General features: G+C 39.9%; 1 protein-coding gene across 4 annotated transcripts in view; it reads right to left on the bottom strand.

The window, feature by feature from the left end:
* Positions 1 to 1,987: 1,987 nt before the first annotated feature.
* Positions 1,988 to 14,512, bottom strand: part of ushbp1 (Usher syndrome 1C binding protein 1) — a 34,008-nt gene continuing 21,483 nt past the window's right edge. For 3 of the 4 annotated variants that reach the window (XM_065241824.2, XM_065241823.2, XM_065241825.2), the window contains 7 exons: positions 14,318 to 14,385; positions 14,130 to 14,238; positions 13,350 to 13,578; positions 12,163 to 12,321; positions 9,029 to 9,126; positions 8,811 to 8,933; positions 1,989 to 5,635 (listed from right to left, as the gene is read on the bottom strand). In XM_065241824.2, the coding sequence (XP_065097896.1) occupies positions 5,470 to 5,635; positions 8,811 to 8,933; positions 9,029 to 9,126; positions 12,163 to 12,321; positions 13,350 to 13,578; positions 14,130 to 14,238; positions 14,318 to 14,385 (952 nt within the window). In that variant the 3' untranslated portion in view covers positions 1,989 to 5,469. Of the gene's footprint in view, positions 5,636 to 8,810; positions 8,934 to 9,028; positions 9,127 to 12,162; positions 12,322 to 13,349; positions 13,579 to 14,129; positions 14,239 to 14,317; positions 14,386 to 14,512 lie in introns of all 4 variants that reach the window. The other variant, XM_065241822.2, reaches the window with a different exon arrangement.

Genomic DNA, 14,512 nt, shown 5'->3' with positions numbered 1-14,512 from the left:
TTCAGCGATTTTTCAGTGTATTGCTTTGTGGTTGTCATGGTGTGGCTATGCAGTTGTTAAGATGTTCTCAGCGATTTTCAGTGGATAGCTTTGTGGTTGTCAGGGTGTTGATATGCATTTGCTTAGATGCTCACATTGTTTTTAGCACATTGCTTTGTGGTTGTCAGGGTGTTGCTATGTTAAGGTGTTTTAGTAGTTTTCAGTGCATTGCTTTATGGTTGCCATGGTGTTGCTATGCAGTTGTTAAGATGTTCTCAGCAATTTTTAGAGTATTGCTTTGTAGTTGTCAGGGTGTATTGCTTTGTGGTTGTCAGTGTGTTGCTATTCAGTTGCTAGGGTGCTTTGAGTGGTTTTCAGTGCATTGATTTGTGGTGGTCAGGGTGTTGCTATGCAGTTGCTAAGGTGTTCTGAGTATTTTAGCACATTGCTTTGTGGTTGTCAGGGTGTTGCTATGTTAAGGTGTTCTTATTGGTGTTCAGCGATTTTTCAGTGTATTGCTTTGTGGTTGTCATGGTGTGGCTATGCAGTTGTTAAGATGTTCTCAGCGATTTTCAGTGGATAGCTTTGTGGTTGTCAGGGTGTTGATATGCATTTGCTTAGATGCTCACATTGTTTTTAGCACATTGCTTTGTGGTTGTCAGAGTGTTGCTATGTTAAGGTGTTCTTAGTGATTTTCAGTGCATTGCTTTGTGGTTTCCATGGTGTGGCAATGCAGTTGCTTAGGTGTTCTGAGAATTTTAGCACAATGCTTGTGATTTTCAGGGTGTGACTACTCAGTTGTCAAGGAGTGTAGACCCCTATAATATTCTGGTCCCTAAATTTTTTTCACCCGTTATTTTGTGAAAATGTAAATGTGATGCCCTAAAAATGTGATATGACACCTCTTCTGAACAAACCACACAATTAGTATCAAAAAGTATCATATGTTTACTTTAACATGCAGGACAAGTTACATGCCAGAGTTTATGGCGCTTGTTGAAATCCCTAACCCTTCCCTTAACGAACACCACAATACACATTGAAGTTTTGCCATTGAAGACACATTTTGGAAAGATTGTCAAGACAAACAAGCACTTAGTGATAGGTTTATCCAAAGCTTTTGATGATCCGAGACATAATCATTATCTTTAGCCACACTGTTTACTAAAACTCTGATCTTCCCCAGCAGGCGTTTTGAGAACAGGGTCTGTTTAGCGTGACCCTCTGAACCCCTTCATTCACCCGCTCCTGCGGCAGAGAGCAAATCCTTTAACCTCGGGGGTGTGACACTCAACCTTTACCGCAGCTGCAGTCAGCTGCTTCGATAGATGCAGATAAGTGAAAAGAGAAGACAAACGGGCGAGTCGGACTCCTCTGACCCCACTCTCCATTGTGCCTCTCTCCCTTCCCCCCGTTTTCACTGTGAGAGAGACATAGGGGCAGATCTTCACAGGAAGAGTGATGCTCGCTGGGAGAGAACACAACCACTGGCACACACACTGACCCAATTTCTGTGATCTGCCTTTCTCTGGGACTCTCAAGGAAAACGCTTTTAAATGAAAAGGATTATGCAGCTGCTTTGATCGTGAAAGGGCAATAGAAAGAGAAGGTCAGGGGGACGGACAATAATTTTATAGCCGTCTCATTGAACGTGAGGGTGAATTGAGCTCTGGAAAGCTCGTATTTGTTTTTATCCTGTGCATAGATCTATTTGTGGTGTTGTAGCCTGCTTATTTATACAACAAAGGACATGTTTGCAGTCATTTCAAATATACGTCAATGAAGAAATAAACAAATAAATGTAGTTTTTTACCTTTTTACTTATTACGCAGAAAAGCAAACGCCATAAATATGTATGTGTAAAAGTGTTCTTACATTGGCATTGTTAAAGGGGTCATATGACGTTGCTAAAAAGAAAATAATTTTGTGTATTTGGTTTAATGCAATGTGTTTACGCAGTTTAATGTACACATTATTTTCCATATACTGTATATTATTGTTGCTCCTCTATGCTCATTGTTCTGAAAAGCATGGTGTGCTCTGATTGGCCAGCTATACAGTGCATTGTGAATGGCCAAATACCTCAAGCGTGTGACGGAAATGTTACGCCCCTTACCATATTTGGAATATCAGCTCCCAAAGCACAGCGTCTCCACAACATGGCAACGGTGGCAATGATTCTACAGCGAGAATAAAAGTTGCGCCCTCTTTCTTTGTGAATACATTTGGGCGGTGTTATGCAAATTTTCCCACACAGTGACGTAGATATGTTTGAATGAGGCGTTTTAGAAAGGCGTGAATGAGCCTTTACTTTCAACATGACACTTTTAAACAAACGCATTTGCCTGCTTTATTTACGCAATTTTACTACAATTTAAAAAAAACTGCTTCATCAACAACACCAAAACATCAACAAACAACATTTTTTATATTTTCTCACTAAAACGTTTTGTTTGGTTGTTAGGGTGTTCCTAGGTTCTAGCCCCACCCCCAAGTCTCCATCCTTCAAAGTTAGCATTCGTCGAATACTAATTTAAAAAAAGCATTTATTTAAAGCATAAGTTGGGGATCTTTACTTTAAAAAGTAATGCATTACAAAGTTACTAATGCTTTACTTAGTGTCTTTTCATGGAAAGTAATACTTAAGTTACTTTTGCGTTTTTCTACGTTTTTACTTTTTCTTACTTGGCTAAGGCTTGATCTCTTTCAGGCCTTGTAGGTGTTACTGAGATGTTCTGCGCACACTTATGGCGCTTTTCCATTGCATAGTACCCCACGGTTTAGTTTAGTTTGGGTCGGGTCAGCTCACCTCACTTTGGCTTGGTTAGCTTTTCCATCGAGTTTAGTATCACTTCGGGGTGGGAGGGATTATAGGCGTGTCGTTATATTTACGCTGCCTACTGCTGTGACATCATACAAGTGAGAGCGTTGTTGTACATTCCCATTCATTTATTTCTCAGTCTGCCACAAAATTAAAATTGGCCACCACAGATAGATGTTTGCACATCGCGTTTATCACTACCTCTGTCTCACATGACAGTTTCTGTTCAAACACCCAACCCGTGGCGTCAGGCGACGGCGCTCCGCTGAGCCTCATTCAAGTTGCATTTAAGCATATATAATGCGGACGTGCACGTCGCGAATGTGCCGCCACACACTGCAAGTCTGGAAAAAACTGTTATGGTGTCCCGGATTCTCAACCTGCGGATGTTTTTCATCGCTAAAAGGGTGTTTGGAAACTTATAGCAGAACATAGATAACAACATGTTTGCTTGAGACAGCGCAAGCTAGCAGTAAGCTAAAGCTAATATTTACATTATAGCGATGACGTGACGATTCTCTCAGACCAATCAGTGATCTACAGTGTTTTCGCGTCACGTTTGGTATCAGCTCGGGTCGCTTGGAACCCCAACCGAGGTGGTACGAAAAAAAGTATCGGGTACTACGTACTGCACCCAATGGAAAAGCTCCTAAAAGTAAGCTGACCCGACCCAAACTAAACTAAACCGTGGGGTACTATGCAATGGAAAAGCGCCAATAGACTGCGTAATTCTACGTGACTACGTTGAGTTTAATTCAGTAAATTATTATTTTTTAAATCTAATTGATTAAACTGAAAAGTAACTTGCATTACTTTTTCAAAAAAGTAACTCTCATATTAAAGGGGCGGTGAATTTGTCGATTTTATTGTTTTATACTGTTGTCTGAGGTCTACTTATGATGTTCGCGTGGTTTTTACATTCAAAAACATCAAAAACAAGGTAATAGGTAAGTAATTGGCTATTTTGTAACATGGATTGGTGGATCTCTGGAGAAAAGCTTTGTTTGAAGGAGCGGGCCGCATTGAAGACCTGGACGTAAACACCCACTGCTATGATTTGACGGCTTCATTCCCCATCATTACATGTGGGGAAATGTTATGAAAACATTAATGTGTGAAAATAACAGCCGACCACATATGTTTGAGCCACAAAAGATTCTGGGTGCTAAAGATGATACACATAAATGACAATCCGTATAGTAAAGTAGAAACAAAACTTTAAACTCAACGTGACTAAAGTACCGTAAACAACACAGTAAGCGCGCATCAGATTATAAACTGCAGCTGATAAGCTCTTATCAATAACTTTGTATATTTCTATTGTGCTTGTGAGGTTGCTCTTAGATACACGTAACATTACATACCACAGTTATATGATAAAAAAGCTTTGTTGAGTGTTTGACCGTTAAAACGCAACTTGCCTAAATTACTGTATACAACACAGTAAGCGGGCATCAGAATCTAAATTGCGGAGGATAAGTCCTTCCTTTGCATATTTCTACCGTTGAATTACAATCGTATTGTTAAGGGTTGTACCTTTATTAATCGTTTAATGTTTTTAGTAAATTAAAACAGTCAAACATACGTGTTTAGACACGGATGTTACAACAGGACATATCAAGCGATCTCTTCTAACAAAGCAATAGTGAAACGCAGTAACTTAAATAAAGTAAAATGTTTTACATACTGTGTATACTGCTGTGTCATTTTCGTCAGATCCAACATTAGTGGTGCTTTTAATCACAGTCTCTTTGCAAATCCAGCATCGACTTGCTTCTTTACAAGTGAATCCGCACAGTACACAAGTTAATCAAACACTCCCCACGCGAGCTGGAACTCTTCAAAAATAACCTTTATCCACGCATTCCTAATGTTATTTTCCGAGCCTCCTAATTAAAGTATTCAGCCTTCTGTGTTATTCCCACGCGGTTCTTCCACAACCCAAGACTTTGTTACCATGGTTTCTCTATCATAACAGATCACCGCGTGTAAATTAAAGTCTATCAGAAAAAATGTATTAAAAAGTCATTTTGGTTACATTTGGCAATCTTTAAAGACATGTTTAATGATTGTTGAGACACACGTGTGTCACGCGAAGCTGTGGGCGGGGCTACAAAAGTGGTCCTTGTATTTGGCTATGGGGAGGTGCTTCAATTCTACTTTGACGTCATAGATTTCCGAAATTCCACACTGGAGTGTTTAGCTGGCTTGGTGCCAAAAACGATTATATTTCAGTAGCACGGACGTTTTCAGTTCTGAAACTTGCAGGATGTTCATTTAAGTATGATGACTTCTTATATAACAAATTATCAAGCTAAAATTGCGTTTTTGATTCACCACTCCTTTAATGTATACATTTATAAAGTAATGCGCAACTTCACTCTTTACTTAAGAAAAGTAATATTATTACAAAATGCACGTTACTTGTAATGCGTTACCCACATCAATGATAATCACTGTCATTTCTGAATATAAGACAACTGAAATAAGACCACCTTGATAATGTATGTGGCTGACAAATGCGAAATTCAGATGATGTGGCCTTTGAAATAAGATACAGCACATAATTATACATAGTATAGGTTTCTCCTTCAGTATAAGTCTATGGGTTAATTCATCCAATGTTTTCAGTTTGAAAGTTACAGTGTATATGAACAGTAGAGAGTTATCTACAGCACTGTTTCTTCTTTCCTGCACTCCATAGCCTCTAGTGTGGCACTCAGCCCGGCCTCTCGAGTGGCATAACGTTCACTCATGGACAAGATTTGCTTCTCCAGCCGCCACAGCTGCTCCTGGTGTTTCTTACGGGAATTCCTGTAGGTGCTTAAGATCTTACTGTGGAGAGAAATATCTGTGAGCATTCTCAACATTCACATATATTTGTCACATATGTGTAAGCTGTACACAGATAGTGTGTGACTCGTATGTCCTTTGACCTATGATGCAATTTGAACAACCGCAACTATAATTACGTTTGTGTTATTTAAAGACGTAGTGTGGGTTTTTAGTGCAATCTAGTGGTGAGATTGAGAATTGCACAACGAGAAGCTACAGTAGCTGCCACAGGACGAACATGTCGTCGTTTGAGACAACGTAGGGGTGAAACACGCTCAGTTGAATAGTTTGTCCATTTAGGGCTACTGTAGAAACATGGCGGGAACTACCATAGCTTCTCTACGCATTTTGAAACAGATGGGTGACCTATGGACTGGGCTTTCGGTTGCAATTCACAATCTCACCACTAGATGCCGCTAAAAATCTACACAGTGGACCTTTAACAAGTACAATGAAATTAAGAGGATTCCTAAAGCACTTATGGTACCTAATGCCATTTTTTGATACCTAAAGCACTTATGGCGCTTTTCGATTGCATAGTACCCCACGGTTTAGGTCGTGTCAGCTCACCTCACTTTGGCTTGGTTTTTCCATCGAGTTTACTATCATTTCAAATGTTAGCGATTATAGGCGTGTCGTTATTTTTGCGCTGCCTACTGCTGTGACATCATACAGGTGAGAGCGTTGTTGGACTGCTATACATCCCCATACATTCATCTATCAGTCCGCCACAAAATAAAAATTGGCCACCACAAATAAATGTTTGCACATCGCGTTTATCACTACCTCTCACATGACAGTTTCTGTACAAACACCTGTTGCGTCAGTTGACGCGCTCCCCTGAGCCTCATTTAAAGTGCCCATATTATGAAAAACTCACTTTTTCTGGGTTTTGGGGTGTTATTATGTGTCTCTGATGCTCCCACGCGCATACAAACTTGGAAAAAAATCCATCCATGCTGTTTTGAGTGAGATACAGGTTTCTGAATGTCCTCTGCCTTGAGTCTCAGATTGCGGGAGTTAAAACTCAGGTCCGTTGTGACGTAACAAAAAGTTTCGTCACATTCAGTTTGAATTTTCCCGCCCACCACCCCACTCGCAGGTCTCCACCCACCAGGTAGCTAGAGAGCACAGAGCAGTCACTTGAATGAGACCCTCTGTGCTGTTATAATTTCTCACGGAAATAACTGCGCTATTTGGATATTATGGATTATACTCCCGCCTACTTTTAAAAACAAAGTTTTAAAGCGTGGTTATTGGAACCCGGAGTAATCTTATATACAGTGTGTTACGACGCAAACAGTCCTCAGATTGTAGGCGATAAGACCTTCATGCGAAATCTGATGTAAACAACAGACTATGTATCTATATTTCACGGATTATAAGCATTTGTGGACAAAAATGGTCATTGGATGTATTTTATTGGACTTTCATGGATCATTCACACATCTGAAACAGACTAGATTCGAATCGCGATCGCGTTGTTTCATCACAAAAGGTAAGAAGTCACGTTGTATTTTGAATGTTGTCATCTTCTGTCACAAAATACTACATTTATGATGCTAGAGCTAAAAGCTTTTGCCAAACTAACCGAGACCGGTGGCCGGTTGCATAAACCTGGCCTTACTCCCCGGCTTTTCTGACGAGGCGAGCCTCTAATAACTTTATGGTCCGCATAGATATATACACGGTCCGGACTTCCCGCTAGCTTCTAGCAATAAGCACGTGGTCCACAAGCATTATACATCCCCCGCCGGGTCTTAATTTCTGTAATTTGCGAAAATAATGCGTTTGAAAATGTTTATAACGGGAATATGTTAGTATTGTCCAGGGAAAACGAGTGTATTGTTCAGACTGTTACATCACAATTTACGCTGGAATCTTTGTGTGTCATGATGTGTTTGACACACCGAGACCGGGCCTTACCGCCTCGGCTTTTCTGACGAGGCTAACCCCCGAGCCTCTTATAACTTTACGGTCCGGACCTCCCGCTAGCTTCTAACAATTAGCACGCGGTCCACAAGCAGTATACATCCCCCGCCGGGTCTTAATTTATGTAATTCGCGAAAATAATGCGTTTGAAAATGTTTTATAATGGGAATATGTTAGCATTGTCCAGGGAAAACGAGTTTATTGTTGTGACTGCTAACGTAACATCACAATTTACTCTGGAATCTTTGTGTGTCATGAGTTTCTTCTCCTGTAGTGTACTTATTAGTGATACTTTTCTGCATGATTTGTCTGTTGGCAACATAAACCGTTAATAATAATAATATATAAAATAATAACACAGTATGGTCTGTACTGCTCACGATATCACTGAGCACGCGCACGGGCACATGACGTTAGTAGTGGGGTGTGATCAAACGAGCAGCAGCTCATAAATATGTAAGACTAGCTCAAAATGGCACAGTCTGAAATGCCATGAAACAGAGGCTACTAGAGATGGGTAACAATCTTTTCCTACAAGCTATTTCGAGCAAACAACTTTTGAAACATGCTTTATGGAACTCATACACCTATATAACTTGTGGAAAAGCAGTCATAATATGGGCACTTTAAGTTACATTAAGCATATATGTGAATGTGCGCATCGCAAATGTGCCACCTAAAACTGCAAATCTGGAAAAAAATTGGTATGGTGTTCCTGATTCTCAACCTGTGGATGTTTTTCATGGCTAAAATAGAGTTTGGGAACTTACAGCAAAGCACAGATGACAACAGGTTTACTCAAGACAGCGCAGCTAGCACGAAGGTAAAGCTAATCTTTTACATTATAGCGATGACACTGGTAGTGACGATTCTCTCAGACCAATCAGTCATCAACATTGTTTTCGCGTCACGTTTTGGTATCAGCTCGGCCCGAGGTGGTACTAAAAAAAGTATCGGGGACTACGTACTGCACCCGGTAGAAAAGCCCCCAAAACTAAGCTGACACGACCCAAACCGTGGGGTACTATGCAATGGAAAAGCACGATTAGAGAGCTGACTGATTTATAGATTTCTGTTATTACCGTGTATGACTATTGATTGTTAATGTGATGATTATGTGACTTAATTGTTAATGACTGATCATACTATCTGTTCACAGATTAATCAGTCACATTATATTACATGTTTGTTAATGGTTATAATTGTAATGTCAATGCAACTCATCGCTCATGTAATTTTGTACTTGAATCGCAGTGTCAGGCGTGCGATCTCATCTCGGTTGATTCTCCTCTGGGTAGTGCTGTCTGTAAGCGTCGAGTCCAGAGATTCACGTAAAGCCGTCACCCTCTTCCTCATCGCCTGCTCTCTGAAAACAGAAGTTACAACATTCAGTGGTTTATTACCCCACAGATAAATGAAGGTGAATTTAGTAAGAAAGACTCGTGTGTTTCTCTTTCCTACCTCTGCAGGGCTGCTTGTAGCTCTCTCAGGAGAGATTGATTGCGTGGGCCTGGTATCCCACCTCCACTGTCCAGTTTTACTCGATTTTCAGCAATTCTCTACAATCGAGACAAGTTATGTAAGTTTCCTCATGTCACTGCTAGTGGAAGATTATATTGAACTACTTCATTTTAGAGAAGCTGTGTATCTGCTAGATCTCAGTTAGCCCACCAAAAATCAAATAACAAAATTAAACAGGAGAGTTCACTCCAAAATGAAAAGTTTGGCATCATTTACTAAATACTAAATCCCTATAACATGGATATGTTTTGTTCATTTTAACATGAAGGCAAAGCTGATAAGTTTGAAAACCCTTACGCAGATTTCACTGCAATTTGGGACCTCTAAAAATGACAGGACATACCCAAAATGGTCAGGCAGGTGAAGACATCTGAATGTGCTTACTATCAAACTGACAAATCAGTAATTTCACCATCTCTAGGTTAGTAATAGATACAGGATTTGACCGGCTATGAGGAACCCACTTCCAGCCAAGACGTCTAGTCTGACAGCCCAAATGTTGCCTTGTTTTAGCCTAGTTGTCTGGGCTGTGTTTGGACAGCTATTATACGTCTTTCAAACGCAAAATAACTTGCTGGGTAGGGTACAGGAAAAAAGAGCTGTTTACACTTGGCATTAACATGCGTTTTCGTCGATCGGATCCAGGGGCGAAAATCTCATCTAAATGTTGGGGGGGACAATAAACATAAAATTTTTCAAGAACAATTTTTGAAGGGGACACCAATAATACAGGCAAAATTGTACTTGCAAGGAAATGGGTACAGATAGAAAACGTTTCTCTTTCTCTATGAACGGACGCAAATTTAATTTTAATACATATGAATGCAGAGGTGAAAAGAGTAATACAATTTTCTACTTAAGTAATAGTAAAGTTACTTTAATAATATTTTACTTAAGTAAAAGTAAAGTTACTGGTCTAAAAATCTACTCAAGTAAAAAGTCATTTTAATTTTAAGAGTTACTTTTTTACAGCGGGGAGAGGTTTCTAGTATAGTTCACAAAGGAAGGATATATACATCTCAAACTATGTTTTTAATTGTAAACATCTCTACAATTAAAGTGCAATAACAAATGTTAATAAAATAAAAAGCTTTTTATAACTAAGAAACATTTATGGAATTATTTAATGATTTTTACAGGTGAGTTATGCACTTTTGAAGCAAAAATAATATGAGGTCAGCAGCTAGTAAATACAATCATTATATGAAGGTTGTAATTGATGTATTGCTGGTAACATACATTGTTATTAAACTATATACATAAATGAACATATAATGAGATGAGTGCCATGGCTATACACTATACATCCTTTACACGTTTATTAGCTCCCAGACCTGTGTACCTGATGTCTTTCAATCTATCTCTCTCGCGCTCTCTCTCTCTCTGCAATGTCTAATGATCTGCGCATTCTCGAGGACGTTCTCAAGTTGTTTGACTTGACGCGAAGCTGCTAGACCTCGGAAGATAATGCGCATGTATTAAAAATGCATCGTGCAAATTAGCGGTTAAACACGGTCGGCAATTCTCAAACTCCGTACTCAAGAGCATGAACCCTACCTGAATGAAACAATTGCTTTGCGTCAATGGCCAGGGGTTTCTTTCGTAAGAATTGAATTGAGGGTCTGCATTAGCCTGCGCCTGTCTCGTCCCTCTCCATGGTTCTTTTTGCGCGTTCCCCCGCCCATCAATCAATCATCCGACCGTGGCGCGTCTTTATCACCTTACTTTTTTATTTATTTTTACTCAGTAACGGATATGATTTAACATGTAGCGAAGTAACCAACAATACTTTAAACATACTTAAGTAAAAGTAAAGTACAGATTTTAAAAACTACTCAAAGTAAAAGTACACAAAAAACTCAGTTACAGCAAGGTGAGTAAATGTAATTTGTTACTTTCAGCTCTGCCTCACCTCTGCATGAATGCATAAAAATGTTTTCTTGATCGTTTATCTGCTTCTGTTCTCAGAAAACGAAATATGTTCATGTTTATATGTCAAAATAGTCCAGTTTTAAAACATATGAGGATAAACTGATAAGTGATGGGAAACGTTGTATTGTATATAGCTTATTAACGCGTCGGCTCCGTACACTTCTCTACCACCGGAATGTGTGGTGGTGAGGTAAAAGGGGCGTGGGCAGTGGACCAAACCACTGTGAGGCAAGGGAGGGGGAATCCAAATATTTAAAACGTTTTTTTGTTGTTGCTCCGTTTGCATTTGTATTGTTTCACTTCTTACACAACTAGTTTAAGTATTATAAATCATTAAATTATTTTCAATACACATATTCTAATGATAATTTAGGGGGGACAACCCTCAGATAGGGGGGGTCCTGTCCCCCCCGACCCCCCCGGGATTTCCGCCCATGATCGGATCACAAGTGGACGACGTTAATGCCAGGTGTAAACAGTGTTCAAAACGTTTTGAACGCGTCCACTTTCGACCACTTTCAACCACATCCAGAGGTAGTCGAAACCACTTTCGATCGGATCGCTTTGGAGTTGCGGAACGCAAATGTGGTTGAATGTGTTCGAACAGCCACACGCGACCGCCTTCTCTCTGCCCATTTATCTATTCTGAGGTATTAAACACAAGTTTTACGTCTTTTTTGAATTCTGGCGTGAACATACGGTGAACAGCGCTATTTATAGCCTTTCATTGATAAAACTACTGCGTGTGTTCTCCGTAGTTTCGTTTTGAAAGCGTGAAAGTTGCGCGATCATATTTCATCAATTGCGCTGAAAATTCAGTGAAAGCTCCAACATATAAACGTACAAAACTCTGTGCAGCATGTATACTTGCTAAACAAGCAGTGGACTCCGACATAATATTAGTTTGCGTCCATATAAACTCATAATTTCTCCCGCTCGCATTTGAATGACAGCAGAGAGACTCGCCCACCGTCTCACGGACCGTCCCCTCACAGTATTCAGGACAGAAGCGGTCGAAAGTGGACAAAAGAGACAGATTTAAATACCAGGTGTAAACGGGATGTGTCTCTCTCGTCCACTTGTGATCCGATCGATGAAAACACATCTTAATACCAAGTGTAAACAGCCCCAAATATAAGCACCTGTTGGGTGGCTCTCCTATCTGACAGCTCTTCTCTCAGACTGTCCAGAATCAGAGCTTCAGCGGAGTCCAGGTCACTCTGAACCATCAGCGCCAACTCCAAACACCTCCTGTCCTTATCCAGAAGCCTGAGGTTCCCACGCAGCTCTGACATCTCATCCTGTTAGATCACATAATGAGTGGGGCTGTTAAAGGTGCAGTGTGTAAATATTAGCAGCATCTAGCAGTGAGATTGTGAATTGCTCAGTCCACTGTTCACTGAAACGCATGGAGAAGCTACGGTAGCTGCCACAGGACAAACATGTCATTGTCGGAGACAACTTTATAAAAAAGTTTGTCCGTTAAGGGCTTCTGTAGAAGCATGGTGGCACAAAATGGCCACTTCCATGTAAGGGGACCCTCGATGTATGTAGATAAAAACGTCTTATTCTAAGGTAATAAAAACATAACGTTTCATTATGTAAGGTCTTTACACCACTAATAATACAGTTATTATATTGCATTTCTGTCAAGAGATCCCTTTAAAAGTTACACACTGCTCCTTTAATCATTAAAGGTGGCATGAGTAACGGCTGTCTGCTTAAGGTCAATTCCTATTCAAACATCAATGGTCAATACAAAGTCTTATGGAATTTACATATACAAGTGAGAGATATCATTTAATGCCTAATTACACATTATTTAAGTTATATAATTAATCACATTAAAGGTGCATTGTGTAACTTTAAGAAGGATCTCCTGACAAAAATCCAATTTAATATACATAACTATATTATCAGTGGTGTATAAAGACCTTACATGATAAAATTTATTGTTTTTATTACCTTAAAATGAGCCGTTTTTATCTACAAACATGCAGGGTCTCATTACATGGAAGTCGCAGTCATGTATCTACAGTAGCCCTAAAAGGACAAACTGTTCTACAGAGCGTGTTTTGTCACTACGTTGTCTCAGACAACAATGTGTTTGTACCGTAGCTTCTCTATGCGTTGAACTGAGCCATTGTTTGCAATTCACAATATCGCTGCTAGATGGCGCAAAAATTTACACACTGGACCTTTAAATGAACATTTCATTTACAGCCATAGTAATGAGATGTCCAATGAGCTGGGTTGTTGAAATCATTCGAGAATCATAAAACTTGTGTAACAGTGATTCTGATTGTAAAGCGAAATCATGATGACCCACCCTGACTGTAACCAGTTCATACATCAGAGCAGCTTTCTCCTGTTTGGTGTTTTTGGAAAGCGAATTGGTGCGACCTCTGACCCCTGCAAGCGTGCCAGTGTCAGGGCTGATCTTGCCCTCACCCACTTCGCCCTGCTGTGGGATACACACAGCCGCCTTGTCCTGCTTCAGCCTGGAGATCCTCTGCAGAATTACACCTGTCTTATCTTCAAACTCCTCATCTGACAAACTAGAGAGAGAGAGAGAAGCTTTTCAGCTCTAACATGACGTCTGTTTTATTATCAGAACTGAATAAGTGGATTGGTTGGATTGGTTTGGGAAGGTCATTGCATGTTAAGCCTTTGTAATAAATCTAATTAGGCCTTTAAAATTAGATTAAATTAAATTAGATTTGTTGCAATACCTGTGCTTAGATTTACATAGCATCCCAATTTCCGATCGAATTTCCGGCGCCCACATTGCACACTATTTCTAGTGGATGCCTATAGTTTTAATGCAACCTAATACTTTCTACCACCCCTAGAAGGTTTTTATGATGGACGAATCATCAATCGACCCCTATACCCTTATTCACTGTTCCCTATATTAATAACACTACTATTGTTTACTAATAATTTTAACTCTTTATTGCAATGCATTGTGGGGTTGAATTAATAATGCCCATTATGATTTCTTACACCACTAAAAATGTATGCTCCCTCAAATAGTGCACTATTTCAGGGTAAAGAGGGCTATTTCTGACAAAGTCACAGTTTTTCTTTATTAAATTGATACACGTACCTGCCTGGTCTTGGCTCAGTGGTGCCCTCTGGTGTACTGGAGGATAACTTACTTCTGTCTATTTTTTCCACCCTTGACATTGAGGGGTCAGACTGAGGTCTAAATGCATCTGTAGAAGACAAGCACTGACTTTGTAAACCTTTGTGCACTTATTTATACGTGAATGTTTGTCACTTGAGTTGCGGCACCTGCGTTCGGTTGTAGTTTGGCCTCGTACAAGGAATACAGGTCACTGTAAGCCTCTTCACACTCCTCACTGTCAATCAAAGAGCCATTATCAGCATTACACACACACGTACACACACACACACCGTGTGTGACATGAACCCAGTCAAAGGTGTGCCAGTACATGTAAGAGATATTTTAATAGGTTTATAAGGTCA

The sequence above is a fragment of the Paramisgurnus dabryanus genome, chromosome 14 (genome assembly GCF_030506205.2).
Source record: "Paramisgurnus dabryanus chromosome 14, PD_genome_1.1, whole genome shotgun sequence".
Lineage (NCBI taxonomy): Eukaryota > Metazoa > Chordata > Actinopteri > Cypriniformes > Cobitidae > Paramisgurnus > Paramisgurnus dabryanus.
The sequence above is the reverse complement of the archived record's forward strand: the minus strand, read 5'-3'. Positions and strand labels throughout refer to the sequence as shown.